General features: G+C 23.1%; 3 protein-coding genes across 11 annotated transcripts; 1 reads left to right on the top strand and 2 right to left on the bottom strand.

Moving 5' to 3' along the window:
- Positions 1-3325: 3325 nt before the first annotated feature.
- Positions 3326-7576, bottom strand: Nct (Nicastrin). 3 transcript variants are annotated; one of them, XM_003695167.4, is made up of 8 exons: positions 7393-7576; positions 7004-7102; positions 6512-6849; positions 6009-6402; positions 5533-5929; positions 5013-5449; positions 4750-4942; positions 3326-4679 (listed from the first exon to the last, which is right to left on the bottom strand). In XM_003695167.4, the coding sequence occupies exons 1-8, from the start codon at positions 7445-7447 to the stop codon at positions 4667-4669; spliced, it is 1926 nt and encodes a 641-aa protein (XP_003695215.1). In that variant the 5' UTR covers positions 7448-7576; the 3' UTR covers positions 3326-4666. The 3 variants fall into 3 exon arrangements, with proteins under 3 accessions (XP_003695215.1, XP_086763812.1, XP_012344146.1); XM_086907686.1 differs by having other exon boundaries at positions 3326-4666; XM_012488692.3 differs by having other exon boundaries at positions 3326-4663.
- Positions 7577-8487: 911 nt separating this feature from the next.
- Positions 8488-14213, top strand: LOC100866741 (F-box/LRR-repeat protein 3). Of its 6 annotated transcripts, none has more exons than XM_086907684.1 (6): positions 8488-8647; positions 9959-10106; positions 12179-12365; positions 12478-12697; positions 13009-13254; positions 13388-14213. In XM_086907684.1, exons 3-6 carry the CDS (start codon positions 12179-12181, stop codon positions 13557-13559), a joined length of 825 nt encoding a protein of 274 aa, XP_086763810.1. In that variant the 5' UTR covers positions 8488-8647; positions 9959-10106; the 3' UTR covers positions 13560-14213. The 6 variants fall into 6 exon arrangements, with proteins under 6 accessions (XP_086763810.1, XP_086763811.1, XP_012344151.2 ...); XM_086907685.1 differs by having other exon boundaries at positions 8555-8677; XM_012488697.3 differs by lacking the exon at positions 8488-8647 and adding an exon at positions 9459-9893.
- A 389-nt stretch (positions 14214-14602) lies between these two features.
- On the bottom strand, positions 14603-18588 carry LOC100872183 (transmembrane protein 185B). Of its 2 annotated transcripts, none has more exons than XM_003695174.4 (6): positions 18292-18588; positions 17240-17585; positions 16851-17150; positions 16656-16779; positions 16343-16567; positions 14603-16262 (listed from the first exon to the last, which is right to left on the bottom strand). In XM_003695174.4, the coding sequence occupies exons 1-5, from the start codon at positions 18327-18329 to the stop codon at positions 16356-16358; spliced, it is 1020 nt and encodes a 339-aa protein (XP_003695222.1). In that variant the 5' UTR covers positions 18330-18588; the 3' UTR covers positions 14603-16262; positions 16343-16355. The 2 variants fall into 2 exon arrangements, with proteins under 2 accessions (XP_003695222.1, XP_012344104.1); XM_012488650.3 differs by having other exon boundaries at positions 16044-16262; positions 16352-16567; positions 18292-18565.
- Between the last annotated feature and the right edge of the window lie 371 nt (positions 18589-18959).

The following is an 18959-nucleotide window of genomic DNA, read 5'->3' as shown; positions in this document are numbered from 1 at the left end:
GTACTGCTGTACATATACAATATACAAGGACTATTAGAAATAAAGGAAAATAACATTAGTGCGATTGTCCAAGAAGAAAACAAGAGGAAAAAATGAAGAAGAATATGATTAATAATAACACTCTCGTAACAACAGAGAAAAAAAAGTCTAAAGCTCCTCGACACATGCCATCTTAGGGATGTAAGTGTTCATACATTCGCTGTCTGCATATGATTGGTTGCGTTTTACTGACAGTGTCCTCCAGATCGCGAGTGCTGAATACTTAGCAAGATGTAATTTTTAATTAAAAAATCAATGGAAATTGTTTTAAATTTCATGATAATTAATCATGTATATATATATATGCTCTTCCTATAACTTGTCTTCGATTGTTCTTTAATTATTTCCAAGCGTTCCGTCCATCACATTCTCAACATTGTTCAAATATGCTTCTCAGATCTTTGACTGCCTTCGAAGTGCTATTCTAAAAAAAGCAAGCATTTTTTAAATAATCATTTAAACATATAGAAATGTAATTGCCTAAGAAAACGATTAGCAATAATTTTCACATTTCTTTTACTATTCTTTTAATCTATTTAAAAATGATCGCTATTGTACTTTTATTTTTTTTTTTTTATAGCTGTAATAGAAACTATTTTTGTGTATTTAATTATATTCTATAGATTTATAAAATATGTTAAGATGAGATCAATAAGTGTTATTTAAATTCAAGAATTTAAAAAAAAAAAAAAAAGGGAAATATTATTCATTTGCAATGAATTCAGAATTTTTTAATAAACTATATCGATGTCAAGTGTTAGTATACAGCACTCTCTTGATTTCTAACGTGGCCATTACATGTATCTATAAAGAAATTTATAATCTATAGTCATATGGCTAATAAATGAACGCTAATCCATTGATTGAAACAATTAGAGAATTTTCTACATACATAGTCGATTTTTGATCATTGATTTGTTATTAAAAGAATATAACAAAATAATAAAATTAAATTTTACAGATGCAATGATGAAAAAATAGCAAATATATATTTAATTACAACTATATAAAAATTTTAAGTGATTTTTGTTAAGAAGAAAAAAAAGTTATAAGTTTTGTCATTTAAATCAGATTTATTTTGCTATTAATTGGAATTTTATATTTATTCCGAAATGTAATTGATGTACATAGCCGAACAGGCACAAAGTGCTTCCATTAGTAGCTTACGAGCTTTTTCTGAGCATTGTACGATAACCGATTTCTACTCTAATAGTTGAAACTGCTTGAAACTGTTAAAAAAGTTTTAGAAGAAAGAAACAAGTTGATCGAGGCTTAGTAAAACGATATCATCAATTGAAGACAGCTTTCATTATACAGTATAGCTCCATATACGGTGTAGTGATGTAAGTAAAAAAAAAGGGGGGTCGAACGATTGTGGATAAAATTATGAAAAAAAAAAAAAAAAAAAAAAAAAACAAATTAACGAAAAAATTTGAAAGAATATTATTTAATGCTACTTTGCTTTCATCTTTAATAGGAGCAGTAATTAATAAAAAAAAAATCTACAATCGCTCGTACCAATATTAGGTCGTTTGTATTTACAAATACCAGCAATAAATTCGCACTCTACGTAAAAGAATAGAACTAAGGATCAGTTCGTATCGCGTCAATCACCTAGTACGGGACTATACTGTACACTCTCAACTAAGTATAATTATAAAATAATGATAGATTAAGAGGTAGGTTATAAGGCTGAACCACGTATACGTATGTGCTGCGGCACCAGACGACTGTGATAATTCGGTGGGCGGTGCCCAGCCTCCTACTTCATACTTGTATACCGAAAATTATGAATTAATTCAAAATAAACACGAACACACAATACAAAAAAACTCGTAAACAAATACAGATAGATAAATACATTTGCCAGAAATAATTAAAAATAATGAAAAAATTAGAGCTTGCATTGAAAAAACTTAATGCTCGATCTGTAAACTTGTTTAAAATATTATTTTTTTTTATCTTTTATGGGTTTTTGCGTTTCTATATCTATACTTCTTATTGAATATACATATGATTTTTATATTTTAGAAACTTTAATATTTTGAAAAAAAGAAAAATTAATATTCCATATATTTCTTTAAATAGTCAGAGAGTAGTAAAAGATGTAAATTTACTATAATTAACAATTTCAGAAATATTGGACGAATTATATACTTATAATATAAATAAAAATATAGAAATTCAAAACATCTTAATATTTTCACTTTTCCAATGTATAAGAACAAATCTCCAAATTTATTATTGCATCAATTGATTGAAATGCAAGCTCTAAAATAATTAAAAAAGTAGGAATGGACCAAAAATAACAATAATAAAAATCTTTTGATATAAAATTAACTTTAGTATCTGATTATCTTAAATTATTTGCTTATCTTCTATAAATTTTTATAATTAATATACTAAAAATATATATAATGTATATTTTATACATTATATTTCGCATATTGTTTTATGATTCGTTATACCATTAATATTTCATTTTTATTTTGCAATATTATAGCTTAAAAGAATTTCTATTTTAAAAGGAAATTTTTAAAATTTATTATATACATATATTGTATATGTATTAAGATGCAATGCGCAAAATATTAAAAAAATTTTATTTTACTATATATGTGCAAAGAATAAAATAATTATATTCTTTCTTCTTATTTTACAAATTTTTCAAACAAATTTTAGATTTTCTTTTCGTTAACTTTATCTGTATTATAAACTATCAATTTTTTTTTGTTTATCAATATTTCTCTTTTTCACTATATTTTGTTATTTAATTGATATCAATGAAATGTTTATAAGAAATATGTTATAGTTTATTTATAGAATATTTTACAAATATTTGAAAAATCTAAAAGAAATAAATTAATAAATACTTGTATAATATTACAAAATCTATATGCAAATATATAACAAAAAATTATAGAACATAGAAAGGTTCATTCCTAACTTGAAATTTTAAATCATAAATTAAACATATTACATATTTACATACATATTTAAAAAAAAAAGCATAAATAAACAACGTGAATACTTCTTTCTCGTGTACATCAAGGTCCTGTTAAATAAATTGTTTATTAATAATAAACGCCATCACGCTTGCAAAATGTGTTTCTAATTTTTAAAGATTTTTAACCTTCAGATATTAATAGTTTCCAACAAATAATTATATCCTAGATTTAATTATAAGATACTAATAAAAATATTTAATAGAAGAAATATACCTTCATGAAATAAAATAAATTATAATTTAGAAAAATTAGGAAAATTTGAGTAAAATTTAAATTGGTTTACATTTATCATATAAAATATTTTATTATTATTAATAAGACTATGTACTCATATTTAACAAAATACCAGTCAATTACATTATTTATCGTACTTATATATTTTTAAAAAAGTATGAAATTGCAAGAAGTTATATAAGTATATAAGTATTTATAAATGATTCTATATAATGAAGAAAGAAAAAAATTTAGTAATTAATTCTTTTTATAACATATTTACATTGTTTTTATAAAATGCGCTCAAATTAGATTACATATTTACAAATATTTTTCTAAAGTTTTTTTTACAATTTATTTTAATTTTTGACAAAAAAATTTTAATTTTTTTCACATAATTTTAGTATGAATTTCTAGATCAAATAATCTTGTTTTTTTATCTATTTTTTATATTAAAAAAATTAATAATTAATAAATATTGTAAATATGCTAAATATGAAAAGCTGAAAGAATATAATTTCAAATTGCTTTTTAATCGAAAAAATTCTTATTGCAATTTAAATTTAAATTTTTTATATTTTTATGATAGTGATTAGAAAAGTATATTATATATATATTACATTACTATTGCATTTAAGTATTCATATAATTAATTATCTATTTTTTTAGCTATCATGAGCAAAAACTTTGTTTTAAACAAATTAAATATCCTGCATAACATCATTTCGTTTCCAAACAAGATAACTATAATAAATAAACAGAGAAATATAAAATTAATTAAAATTATTACCACTATTACATTTCGATAGATATACCACAAATTGTCAACAATTTACTATAATACGAATCAAATACATGCATGACATTTATAATAATAAATGTTCATGAATAAGAAAAAATCAATGTGGAATTAAATAATCCTCGAAAATACTATATCGTACTATCTATAAATGTATAATTTAATTGTGTACAAAAGAATTCTAATGAACTATGAATTTAATAGATTTTTTTAATGTTAATATACGCTCATTATCTTGAGATGCAGATGTAATACTCTCGTATTAATTTTTTATGGAATTTAAAAAAATTTCATGAATTCATTGAGTACACATATTATACATTTATGCATATACATGAAAATATAAAGGGACATGATAAATTAAGCGAACGCGTGAATACTTCCATTATACTAACAGGTGCAAAAATTTGATTAAATTGTTATCATAATATAATGATAACATAGTAATTAGAAGTCGGTGGCATCGAAATATATTGAGGTATAAAAATTGTCCGAGAGCGTACCATACATTCAAAGACTAGTTACTGGAACATCTTCGTTTTCTCGATGATCCAATCTGGCCATTGATATGTGGTCCGCAGCGTATCCCTAACAGTTTAGAGTTCTTCTAAAACAAATTTCTTTAATATTTAACATAGTAATCAATTAACTCAGTATTATTTATTTTTCATATTAAAATTATTAAATTACCTTGAATTAAACAATATATCAGCCCGGGAATTAATAAACCATACAAGGACGAATGATATACTAGCTACTGAAGTTCCTAAAATCATAGTAAGTTGTTCTGTAGCTACTGAAGGTTTCAGAAACATTCTTACACTTAAAGTTTGCCATATGGATTCTGTCCATGTTGAATAAACTCCTGATTTCATATCGTATCCTATTCAAAATATAAAAATTTAATGCTTTGTTAAAAAAAAAACAAATTTATAATAACTTAATAAACTTACCATCAATGATAAATGCAGGACTCATAGCTGTACTATAATTTACAGTAGAATTTATACATAAACCTGTAGAATTATAATCATCCATCCAAATAAGATGATTTTCGTAACATGTCGCTTCTGTCATATGTGGAACTTCTTCTCTAGTCAAATATGCAAGAAGTTGACCAGTTAATGTAGTGGCAGTATTCGGTACTCTATGTACACCAACATATAATGATAAAACTTGATTAATTAATTTAGCATTTGGAGGTGAAACAGCATGAAATAAAGGACAGTTAGCACTTTCTAGGTAACAAATCAACATTTCCGAAATTTGATATTCAACAGAAGAATTATCTATGGATGGAGGCTCATTACCAGATACTTTTTTATAAAGAATTTTAGCGACATCAACTGCTATTTTTGCTAAAACAGTTGCAAGCTCATTTATGCCGCTCCTAATAAAAAATATTTTATATAATAAGAAATTAAGATAAAAATATATATAAAATTTAATATTAAAAAATCTTAATATTAATACCTATTAAAATTAAGACTTTCTGCATTATCCAAAATTCCATTATAATATTTATTTTCAAATTGTTTACCGTGATTGCTTATAACAATGGCAGTTAAATTTGGTTTTTCTTCTAAGAAACTTTGTATAGATGTAGGTGGAACACTATTTTCCATAACATCTGCATGTAAGACTGTACTGATTTTATTTATTATTTCGTCGTTTTGTGCATTATTAGAATGTACATATAATTTTCCTTTAGTCAGCTGACCAAATTCAATTACACTCTTAATATCATCAAATTTTAAATTTACTCCACCTAATGCATTAAAATTACCTTCTTTCAAATCATAAATTAGTCTACTAGATCCTATATAGTCAAAAGCTTCACCATTTAATAAAGCAAAGACAACATTAGTGTCTGAAAAAAAAAAAAAGACAATTAAAAATTATTTATATATGCATAGTTTATATTGTACATTATACAATTTCATACTTACTATTTAGTACAATATCTTTAGCTAAGATATTCAAATAATAAGCAGTTGCAAGTAGAGTTACTAATCCTGTAACTACATTTTCTGCTCCAGGTGATATTCCATCAAATAAAGAAGAAGCATCTAATCTGGCTATTACTAATATTATGGAATTGTTATCTTTATTTATGGGAGCTAAAGGCCAATATATATTTCTATCTCCCAATGGATCACAAAATTGTGTTGGATTGAAATTTAACTTAAAATCACTACGTTTAATGCAAGATTCAGAATTAATTGCAGCAAACATGAATGATTTCATTTCTAATGCACATAGTGGTCTATATTTTTGATTTTTTAGATCATATGCATTATGTGTCAAGAAACAAGATCTTATAGCTTCTATCAATGTTTGATTCTAGAATTAAAATTAAAATAGATAATTTAGAGATACTATAATAAGTAAAAATAAAAGAGAAAAATATATAAATTTTAAGAATAAATGATATAAGAGATTTAAAGCCAACCTCTGTATAAAACATTGGGAAAGGCCAATCTTCCATAAGTAATGAAGATCCACTAGGATTCCATGGAGAAGCATCATTGCACTTTTTATATCCTGAATATCTATTAGGACAAGTATCTTCAGGAGAATAAAAATCAGGACGTGGTTGACTAATATTTCTAGCTAATAAAACTCCATTTATCTTATGTGTATTTCTTAATCTAAGTAATGTATTTCTGGTAAACATAGAAAATGTAAGAACTACAGTATATTCTCCAGCAGTTGCATTATATTCAAGCCACCTAATATCACTTTCACCTTCAACTAAATGAATAATGCCAACACTTCCTGACCTATTTGCTATAACAAATAGTATAATATTTTATTAACTTTATTATAAATAATAAATATATTTAAGTCAAAATTATTATATAGAAGAAATTGAAAATTAAATTTTTTCTATAAAACTAAATAATGAAAAAAAGAATAATGTAATATAACATTATAAACTTACAAGAACATCCAAATTGATGTGTTCCATTATGTCTACGAAAACAGGCAGCAACTCCTTCAAAATTCATGTAAATCATATCTTTTATTCGTTCTGCGGCCGCTATAAATAAGAATATTACATTTTTTAATTTTATTACACAAATTTAATAATTTTGTTTTATATATATAATGAACAAAATTATTGGTTTTTCTAACTAATAAAAATTTTTCAAATAAAATAAATTTTTCCTAAATTTATTTTAAAATAAATAAAAATTTTATAATTTTATAACTTTGTAAATTTTATAATTTTATTAAATTACTTGCTCATTAAAAATTACTTAATTCTTTAATATGATAATTTTATTTATTATATTTTTAAAACAAAATTTCACGCTCTTTTTGTCTTACCTAAATTTAGGATAAAAAATATTAAAAAGAATCCATAATTTAAATATTTTGCCATTTTTTCTTTCGTGAGACACCTGTCAAGAGTTTGTTTTATTTCGATAAGTACCGTGGATTCTCTTTGTAAAGGTTAAACCTCAAACAAGAGATAGAATAGATCTAACATCCAATGTATTTTTGTTTCATGCTTGGAAGATTTCAGAATACCTTTATCATTTTATGTCATTTTCAATATTATCGATTCAGCAAAAAGATTGCAGATATAGAATAGACTATATTTTACATTCAAAAATATTCTCTATGTTTAATGTATATAATGAATATAACAATTATATAGAGTTCAATCACAAAAGTTAATAAAATCAATAGATTTTAAAAATAATTTCTTTAATATATTCTTTTATAAATTATTTATTAATATTATATATTATTATAATTAATATATTATTTATTATATTACATATATTGAATTATATTTATAGATTTTTTTGTATCTTTTTAGATTTTTTTATTGCTACTGATAATAAACAGATTCATATATGAATTGAATTCTGTTCAATAAGTTCATAAAGTAAAAATTATATTCATATTTTGTATTATGTAAAAAAAATATCAATTTGTGAGATTTTTTATAAAAAATATAAATATTAATATTTATGTAATACAAACAAAAAAAGATTAAATTCCTAAAAAGGATAATAAAGTTAAATATCTAAGTTCTATCTATAAATTTTGCAAAACAAAAAGACAAGGAAAGTAAATAATAAGAGAAAGATAGAGATACACTAAAAATTAGGAAATTAGCGCCATCTTCAGAGTGCCGCAAATGAAACACATAAAGAAAGGACAGAAAATAATAAGAAAAGGATAGATAGAATAAGAATTAACCTTTATCGCCATCTCTTATGTAACAAAGATATTTTTTTAAAAGTGAAATAAAGTAAGAATTAGCTTTTAACGTCATCTCTTAAATATTTTAAAATATTTGATGAATTGTTTTTATTAATCAAAAGATGGCATTAAAAGTCAATTCTTATTTTATATTCATTTTATCTTTTATTTTTTTCCTTTTATATGTTTCATTTGCGGCACTCTGAAGATGGCGCTGATTTCTCTAATTTTTAGTCTATTTCTATCTTTCTTTCATTATTTATTTTCTTTATTTATTGTTACTGGTGACGTGTGATCATGAATTATAAATTATAAATATGCATTTTTATTATTTGTCTTGCAAGATTACAGTGTTTTAATCTTTATTGTAAATATATATATTATAAAATATATTCTGGTATATTACACAAAGAATAAGTGGAAATTAAAAAAAACGAAAGCCCTAATATGATAACAAAAAAAGTAGAAAAAAATTTTATAGCATTCTACTGAAAAATAATAATCTTCATGTCTTTATAAAATTCAAAAAACTTTTAATAGTGAGAAATTTAATAATTTTCAATGAACAATAAAAATGTTTATATATTTGTTTATAAATAAACAATTTTTTTTACAATTAAAAAAATATATTAACTAATTAAAGATAATAATTTTTAATCATAAAAAGATACTATTAAATTGTAAAATTGTATTATTAAATACTAAACTTGAAATATTTAAAAAATTATTCTATCTTTTTACATGTAATTTATTCTTTTTTTTTTTGACTTTTTTTTTTATTGAATATATTCAAATATAAAAGATAAAATTTAAAATGATCAAATTATTTCATCATTTCAAAGAAATATATAATATTATAATAATAAACCCTTAAAAGATAAGTATATTTTTTTTTTATTAAAACAAAATTTGTTTTTAATTTTTTTTTTAATTCGTTAATTATTAATTTTTAATTTTTAAAAGTATTCATTAAATATTCAATATTTTTCTAACAGAAATGCAATTAAAACGCAGCTATGATGACGCATATTATTTGAACAATCATGTATATATAAATATATACATATACATATATACATAATTATTCACATTAATTATATATATACACACACACACACACACGTATACATATAACAATACATTATACATATAATATTTATGAACAAATGCTTGTAAAGCTCATACAGGTGTCAATAGGCATAGTACACGTGAGCTTCTCAACACGTGTTCAGTGTACTATACAAACAGGAGTGTTGTGTGCGTCAGAAACATTATAGCAAGTACAGTATTGAGACTGAATCAAGTTTGCATGAACTTGTAACGAAAAATATTCATTAAAACAGAAAATTCCTTCCGTGTTTGATTTCGAAAGTGACATATGAAACAATAAGGACAGTAAATTAAAAAAATATAAAGTGTTGTTTCGTTTCGATCTGCAATAAAATGAATCTGCGTTTAATAGTTGTGATTAATCATTGAGCAGTGATTCAGAAAGAAATACGTAATATGATATTAAAGTTTGATAAATCGTAAAATTTGTGTTGCATAAAATATTTTCTAACAAGAAAACTAAAAAAAAAAGTTAATTTTTTGGAAATGAAGCGATATTAATGGTTATATCAAATAATTCATTAAAACAATAATTTTATTGTTTGATAACAATGTATCATTATTTTAGATAATGACGGACAATCGAATTGAATGCTGACAGCGGACTATTGTGAAAATAAATGGGTTTCATTTTTAAAGAATACAAATTATCTTATCCTCAAAAAGGTTTTACCGTTTTTGAGGAACATAAAATTTAATCGCAACCAGGATAATAGGTAATATTTTTTTACATATGAATTTTCTCATGTTTCAACATATGCCATTCGAAGTTTCTGTGTTAAATAGAACTTTGTTAATAGGATTGTATTATATAAGTTTCTCTTTTATGAATTTCTTAAATGAAAATTTTATAACATTACTTAAATATATTGATTAAATTAAAATAAATAAAACAACATTATAGTTATGTTACATAAAATTAGATTAATGTTAATAGATTCTAAAAAGTTAATAAGTACTTATTAATAGATAAGTTATTAGCGTCATTAATATCTTTATGATTTACCGTATCGTATATATAGAGTGTAGTCTCAAAAATATAGAAACACCAGTTGGAGATTTTTGAGATAATTTCAAACATTTGTAAAAATTTTTCCAAAAATTCTCATTTTTTGGAATACTCTATATATGTGTATAAACATATAAATATTGTATATGATAAAATGTCATACATATTTATATGAAGTTTTAATTTTTATGATTATTCTTTTTACTTACGATTTCGGCTATTATATTTTTAAGTCAAATAGATTTGTAAAATATAATTAAATTTTTTTCAGCTTTGTTTTTTTTATAAATATACGAAAAATTAAATATTTAATATATTTTATTTAATATATTTATATCGAATAATATATTTAATAATGATTTATATTAATTTCATTTCTCTACGATGCATGAATGGCAGAGGAAATACGTGAATGAAATTGGCAATAAGCTTCATGATCTCCTTTTATTCATATCATATTTTGTTAAATATAATATTAAAATATTAAATTATTCATATTTCGTTAATACAGATTTTATCAGATTTTTTTAATACATTTATATTTTTTTTTATATGTTTTATATCAAATCATTTAAATTTATAATTTAGATTATAAGATAGACTTATATTAGAAGCTGAACTTATAATATTATTTTTCAAATTTTAGATCTTTCTAATGCAGAGAATTAAAGTGATTATAATAATTCTCTTATTTGAAAATTTCAAAATGATTTTTCTTTTCTCTAATGAGTTATTAATTAAACTATAAAAATAATATAAAATTGACATTTGACATAAATTGGAACATATTGAGAAAGAATAAGAATAACCAAATTCGGGAGAAATAGATTTCTATGCAAAGAGTGAAAATTTAAGCTATGATCACTTTAAGAAATTACACGTGATCTACAAATGCAAACACGTGAATAGTTAGTTAGCTAAGGAACATTTTACTGAAGTCCATGACCGCTTTCTGTGGGTAACGATCCTTTTACTGGATATACGATGAAAGCGTACTGCACATATACTTTTAAAGTATGCAGCAGATCGGTGCAACTATCGATGCATGCCTAGCACGTGTATGTCCTAGTCACTAGACTCTCCGTCTCGGCCCAATTCGATCAATGTTGTCTCTTGCACAATAATTTTACAACAGCCTTTCCAATCGTCCTTTCGCTTTTTCTCACTGCTTCCTTAGAGGAACGCGATAACCACGATCTTGCTTTGAGTTCGAGTCTTAGTGTTGCGTTCCTCGACGTTACACTCCTTTCGATCCGCAAGTTTTGAGAAGTTATTAAAAGTTATTTATTGTCGAGACTACTCTGCACGCTAACGCTGATTATATTTTGAGAAATCGTTTATAGTTTGTAATTTCTACGGCTGTTTTTAGACTCAATTATGTAAATTGTTGGAATAGATAAGGTATTTAAGTAGTGAATTTTTCTGTGAAAATTTTTAAATTGTATGTGAATATAAAAATTTAACACATTAAACCGGCATGGAATCATTAAGGAATTCACTTGATGCAAAGGGATACCAGAAATTATTGATTAGATTATATATTATTTTGATTAAAATCATTAAAGTATATAAAGACATTTTATCATTATATTTTGAATAATTTATTATTTATTTGTTTATAAATCAGTATGTCAATAAAAATCAAATGAAGTTATGCTTTTTCAAAATAAAAAACTTGAAAATAAAATTGAATAAAACTAGTTTTTCATTGTAATTTAAAAGATAGAAACTCTTATAAAATTACTATAAATAATTAGTATAAATAATATTTATTGATAGATGTTGGCACTAATGAATACTGTAAAACTTGACTTTTTGGATATCGCCAATGATAAATTTAAAATTATGAAAATATCAAACAATGACTTGATCGAACAAAAGAAGAATCGTCCTGGAAGTGATGAGGATTCTTCGAAAACTTTGCAACTTTTACGTATTAAAGGATTTCCCCGATTATTACCTGAAGGTTTGATTTTTTAAGAGATAATTCAATGTTTCATTTCTTCTTAAATAAATTTAATTAATTTAACATTAATAATAATTACGAATAATATTATATTTATAAATTATTTTTCCAGGAATTGAAGCATTGGTTAATTACTGCTGTTATCTGCAAGAATTATCATTGTCTTATTCATTGCTTAGTGACGAATTGCTATTAGCTTTGAGTTCCGAAAAACAAGTGCAATTGGAAACTCTACGATTGGAAGTACATCCAGAAACAAAACCACTTCCACGAGTGAGCGATAAAGCTTGGTTTTCATTTTCCAATCATTTACCGAATATAAATCTTGTGCTGTGAGTGCACATTATATTAACTTAATTATATTAATTGTAAATTCATTACTACTTCACTATTCTTATTTTCTAAAAAGATTATAACTATTTGAACAAACTAAAATATAAACTATATCATCAATTAGAATTCTTATTGTTGTCCAAATATCCATATACAAGAAATACATTTAATTAATTTGATCGATATATTTCAATATATTATATTATTTAAAATGTATTAAAAAGTATAATTCTTTGATATCTTTTTTAAATGTATTATACAATATTAATTCATGCATGTAATATAACATTTCATCTTATAATAAAAATAGATTATCTTATATGACGAATGAAGACGATCAAAGTCCGTTATTCGCACCGTATATTCCTATAACGCACTTATATTTTGGAGAAACTCCATCGGAAACAACGATATTACATATCGGATATCAATGCCCCCGTTTGGTTGAACTAGTGATTGCAGCTTATGGTTCCGGTTTACTTGATCGTGCATTACTCTTTGTCGCTGAACATTGTCCACATTTAAGTGCTGTGGCTTTGGGTGATTGCGAAATCACGTATGTAATATGATTTAAATTTAAATTAACTTTTGCTAATAAAAATTCAAATTTTAATTTTTTTTTCTTTGTACTTTTTCTTTTTTAAATTAAAATGATAATAATTTACTTTGTTTTTTTTTAATACACTCAGTTGCTCAGGATTATTGGAATTTGTTACACTCTGTGCAAAACGTTTGCAAATACTATATATTTGGGAAACGTCATTAATAGAAGATTCTGAACTAGACATCACAACACTATCGAAGAATGTATCATTACTTCTTGGTCGTACTTGGGTACCTGAATACATTCCACTATGTTGAAACTTTAAAAATGATGTAAGCAATTAAAATAATAATTGATGGTAATTTGCGCGTATTAAAAATATTTGCATAAATATTTGATAAATTAAACTTTATGAATATACGTATTTATCTTCTGCCAATTTTTACATACAGAAGAATGTAAGAAACTATAACTTATAGTATTGATTAATATTATTTAATTGTAGATTTTTAATAATTTTAAGATAGATCTTTCAAAAAAAAATTTTTTTCAATTAGAAATTGCATATATAATTTAGATAAGAAATGTCTATATTTTTTGATAGATCGTATTATTGAAACAATATAATGATTATAACAAGAGCGCAAGAAAATTATAATTATAGTTTATTTTGTTGTATCGATTCAACGTTACTTGATGAATCGGATACGAACTATATGTATGAAAAAAAAGAACGCAAAAAGCCTTGTAAAAATTGCTCGTGTCTATTAATACCAAAAATATAAACTTTATTAGATTATAATGATATATCTTGTGATATATATAAAATAAAATAATACCACTATGTATTTACCTTCGCTCATGATAGATATGTATAATATACAATAATTGATATAGTCTATAATTGTAATACAACAGAGTATGTACATTATTTCTACATAACACAATAAATGATTGGGTATACTTAATAATTATAATTATCTAATAACGTTAACAATTACGGTGTCCTTAATATTTATTTGTTTTTTAATTCACGCAATTATTTTTTTTCTTGTACATCTTAATGATGCTATTCTAAGGATGCGAGGCGCTCAGTCTTATATCCCAGCCGATATATCCAATCTCTTATTTTATTAAGGCCGATAGAAAACCTATACTCGAATATTAGCTACGTTTACAATAAACTATATATGTTAATTGTAAACAAAAATCTATATCATTTTTTATCATAAAAATGTTTAATGTTATTATATATAACATATAGATCATGCCAAACAAATATCTTTATACTTTTATGAACATCATAATATATTTATTTTCCATTGAAAGGAATATTAATGTTTTAAAAAATATAATAAAATTTAAATCATTCAATATTTTATAAAAGCATACTATATGTTTTTTACATTATCATTTACAAAATGTATTATTTATGTAGCATTCATTAAGCAACTAATGAGTAGTTAAATGTATATAAAACTAACTTAAACACTTAAAGTAACGAAGCCCTTTGAACACGTTTATTAAAATGCTTATATCTTCGTTAATATACATATAAGAATTTTTAATGACAAAATATTGCAAAATATTCCTAGGAACATTTAGAACAAAAATTATTCTAGTGTAAATACTTTTGTTTATTACTCTAGTGTAACTTTTGTTTTTTATTATATATTATTATACTTATTATAAATATATCTTTAAAATTTATTATTAAAAAGAAATTAAATTTATAATATATAATTAAAAAAGATTTATGTATACATAGCACATTTTTAGAAAAATAAAATATAATAAATAAGAAATTTTATTATTCAGATTTTGCTAGGTTTTTGTTCATTAATTAATCTTTTCAAATTTACTAATTTAAGGATAAAATCAAGTGTTATTAAAGTAGAAAAATTTAGATTGTTCAATAATGTAAACGAAAATTTAAAAAAAAAAAATGTAAAATATAATGTCAAATGGCAATTACTTTAACTGTTCACAGCTTTACTTATACTTTTTGTTTTTTATCTATATATATATAATATATAATATGTATTATATTCATATAAATATTTTTTTTACAAATGATTCAATGTTGATAAATTTCGTATTAACTAAAAATCAGACAATCACACTGGAATCTAACTATATACATAAATTTTTCGGGCATGACCTGTACAGTACTAGCAAATTCTAAAACTTGGAGTCTATTTACATTACAGATTTTCCTTTACAACAAGTTTCAAATTTACATTTATTACATTCTGCAGGAAAATCCATTTAAAAAATAAGTATACATTACAAATTAAACTTAACTTTGTACAGATCATGATACCGAAGTTTAGTTTAAATTTTAAACAACATAGTTTATAGCTGCATACAAAACATGTCTAAGATATTAATTTTTTTAGCACCAACTTAGGCATGTTTATCATTTTACTATTCACTACTTTTGGCAAAGTAATAATAATGCTATTGTTACGTAACAAGTGTAATCGAATAACAGGCTTAATAAAATAGGTCGGCAATTATTCTATATCATTACAAAGGAGCAATCAAATAAGTGGACGGGTTGGTTGCTTATTCTACACATAATTTAAGTGTTTGGATACAGAAAAAATTAATGCAGCTTTAAATGATAATATAATATTTTTGAGCACTGCAACTGCTAAATTTGCTCGTGGGACTTTTTTATATTTTTATATAGATATTCAATATTTAACTTTTTTGTAATTATTTATTTAAAAAAAATTTTTACCGCTTTTTCTACTAAAATTTTCACAATCCTTGTGAAAAGCTTAAGCCCCATGAACAAAATGGGTAATATAATTATTATGATTGCCTTGGCGCATAATATATTTAACAATAACAAGATTTTCATTACGGTAAATCGTATTGAAAATAATAATTTTATTTTCTTCTTTATAATAGATTTCGCTATTATTTACGCACCTGTCCATTACTCGTTAAGATATGGTATCTGGTATTAACCAATCATATCGATAAAAATATTTTATATACCCGAGTAGGGCCTGCAACATAAAGTATTTTTTAAATTGATATGAATTTTATTTATAATTATTTATATATATTATATATATTTGTATAATACCAAAATTACACAATCAATCCGGCATATCAATAGATATTATAGGTACAACAGGTTTTGTTAGATCAATTTTTTTAACATGTTTTTCATTTTTTTCTGATACCATTGGTTCTAATGGTGGTTGGTCCTGTTCACTTCTTGGTTGATAAGAAATATTACCATATTCTTGAAGCAATGGGCATAAACTCAATAAAAAATGACAAAAATCTTTTCTAATACCAAACCACCCTAAAATTAATAAAAATTTTATATTTTTAATAATTTTGTTATTACAAAATGTCTAATTATATTTAATACTTAAATATAATTTTTTTACATCTATTTCCTCCCTTTGCATCAAATGACATAAAAATAAGTGTTATATGAGATATTAAAAGTGGCATTGCTACTGTTGTATAATTCAATGAAATATCTCCATCCAATTTATTTGCTAAAAGTACCTAATGAATAAAATCTTTATTAAAAAAAATTCATGAGAAAAGATTAATTTTAAAATTATTGCAATTCTTACTTGAAACACTAAAATTGGAACTACAAGAAATGTATATGCTAATGCTGAATTCAAAGATGTCCGCCTCTGCCTGGCATTAATTTGTGGTGTTCTTAATAAAACAGCAGCAAATACTATAGCATATAGAACTGCAACTAAAGATAAAGATAAAAGTGCCCAAAGAGGAGCAAACACTACTTCCCAACTCCATGTTATAAAACCATCTAGTCTTAATGCCAAGAAAATAAATTGTAAAATATTTACTGCACAAAATAATTCAAGTTCAAATGATCGATCATGTTTGGCAGCCCATATACACACCTATAGAAATAAAAATATTTATATTTTCTGTATTTAATATAATTATATAATTAATTTATATCTCTGTTATATAATTAAAAATTACTTACAACTATTGATACTGCAGAAATGAAAATAAGAGGTATAAATACAAGCATCCAAAGATGTCTTTCAGATTCTAATTTATCACATACTAACAATTCAAACATTAACAGAATTAAATGTAATGCCAATGTAATCAACATTGCTTTATAATGTACATAAGCATCTCCTTCCAATCTTGCATGTGGATGTCTCCACCAAATATAACTTCCAATAGTAGCACCTAAAATTACCATGCTTTTCCAAAACCATATTGGGGTAAATACAGTCCAATAACTCCATTCTATGAAACCATCCAAACGAAGTGCAAATAATGTTGTAAATATCATCAAACAGGTGTGTACTAAAAATTTACTAAAATATAAATTAAGAATAATTAGTATTTATTGTTTTGATTGCATATATTTTTTATTATTTATTATTTAAATTTATTTTTATATAGATATAAATTATATATGTCTATATAAAAATTATATTATATTATATTATATAGACATATATTTTATTATTATTATATATAATTATATAAATTATATTTATAATTTATTTTAACAAGATTCACAGTTATACTTACACATATACTTAATTGATTAAATTTTTTAAATAGATTATTAAAAATATATTACAAATTTCATAATAAATTATTATCAATTGAATTTATTATTATTCATCCTTTAAATGATTACAAAACAATTATATATGGAAAAATTTATAAACTGATTATTTTTGAAAATTTACGATAAAAGTAACAACAATCTCGTAATAATAAAACATGATAAATAATGATTATTTATAATTTTCTGATTCTTTTTCTTGTGAATCAATATCAAATTAAAATTAAAAATATTAATAAATATTTGATTCAATTATCAAATATAAATTAAATATTAATTTTAAGAAAGATTATATTAAAAATTAAACACAAGGACATCTTATAATAAAATTTATACAATATCGATATTAATATATTTTACTAATAATAAAATTTCATTACAACATAAAATTTTGTTATGAAAATCAATAAAAAAAAATTTTTAAATTCATGTGCGAAAATTTTTACCTTGGATTGAAATCTTGGAATAGTGTTTGAAGATTCATGATTATCAGAACAATTTTATAGGCCAACTACTTGATGTATATCTTTGTGATGACCACCGCGTAAACATATATTCTACTAAAAATTGTTTCATTTATCGCAAAATTTATCGCGGAAGAATATAAACGGTGAGTTCTGCATTTGCATTTGATGAAAAAAATAAATCCCACCGTCTTACATGCAAAAATCCGAATTGTACTGAAATTAGTCAAAGACCAACAGCTGTCGACATTCGATATATCAAATAACTTAAATGTTAGTAGAAAACTTCGTACTTATGCAAATTATATGCAATTTATAAATTGTAAATATTTAAGATATTCATTTATATATATATATAATAAAATTTTTTTAATACATTTAAAATTATTTTAAATTTTGAATTGAAAATAATAATTCTTTTTTAATATATTAATATTTTTAATATTATTAATACTATTTAACATATTTAAAATAAACTTATAATTAAATACACAGTCATTATAATTATGAATATATATTTTTTTAAATAATGTTATTTACTTCAATTTTTTATTTATAATATAACTTTTTAAATTGTACAACATAACAATTTTAATTCCTAATAATAAATAATTAATTTATTAATAATAGAGATTCACATAATATATATT

Source organism: Apis florea, unplaced genomic scaffold, assembly GCF_048593485.1.
Source record: "Apis florea isolate Af1SG1 unplaced genomic scaffold, ASM4859348v1 contig_2897_pilon, whole genome shotgun sequence".
NCBI classification, from domain to species: domain Eukaryota; kingdom Metazoa; phylum Arthropoda; class Insecta; order Hymenoptera; family Apidae; genus Apis; species Apis florea.
Note: the sequence above shows the minus strand (reverse complement) of the source record. Positions and strands in the feature narration are given on the sequence as shown.

What these genes read in the sequence shown, in the direction of transcription:
- Nct (XM_086907686.1), bottom strand. Translation starts at nt 7,447, where the DNA reads ATGGCAAAATATTTAAATTATGGATTCTTTTTAATATTTTTTATCCTA. An exon ending in TCCCAATGTTTTATACAGAG is followed by an intron (nt 6,403 to 6,511) that starts GTTGGCTTTAAA and finishes TTTTAATTCTAG; the next exon opens with AATCAAACATTGATAGAAGC. An exon ending in TAAAGATATTGTACTAAATA is followed by an intron (nt 5,930 to 6,008) that starts GTAAGTATGAAA and finishes TTTTTTTTTCAG; the next exon opens with ACACTAATGTTGTCTTTGCT.
- LOC100866741 (XM_086907684.1), top strand. Translation starts at nt 12,179, where the DNA reads ATGTTGGCACTAATGAATACTGTAAAACTTGACTTTTTGGATATCGCC. An exon ending in TCCCCGATTATTACCTGAAG is followed by an intron (nt 12,366 to 12,477) that starts GTTTGATTTTTT and finishes TTATTTTTCCAG; the next exon opens with GAATTGAAGCATTGGTTAAT. An exon ending in TTGGGTGATTGCGAAATCAC is followed by an intron (nt 13,255 to 13,387) that starts GTATGTAATATG and finishes TAATACACTCAG; the next exon opens with TTGCTCAGGATTATTGGAAT.
- LOC100872183 (XM_003695174.4), bottom strand. Translation starts at nt 18,329, where the DNA reads ATGAATCTTCAAACACTATTCCAAGATTTCAATCCAAG. An exon ending in TTTCTGCAGTATCAATAGTT is followed by an intron (nt 17,151 to 17,239) that starts GTAAGTAATTTT and finishes TTATTTCTATAG; the next exon opens with GTGTGTATATGGGCTGCCAA. An exon ending in TGCAAAGGGAGGAAATAGAT is followed by an intron (nt 16,568 to 16,655) that starts GTAAAAAAATTA and finishes TATTAATTTTAG; the next exon opens with GGTGGTTTGGTATTAGAAAA.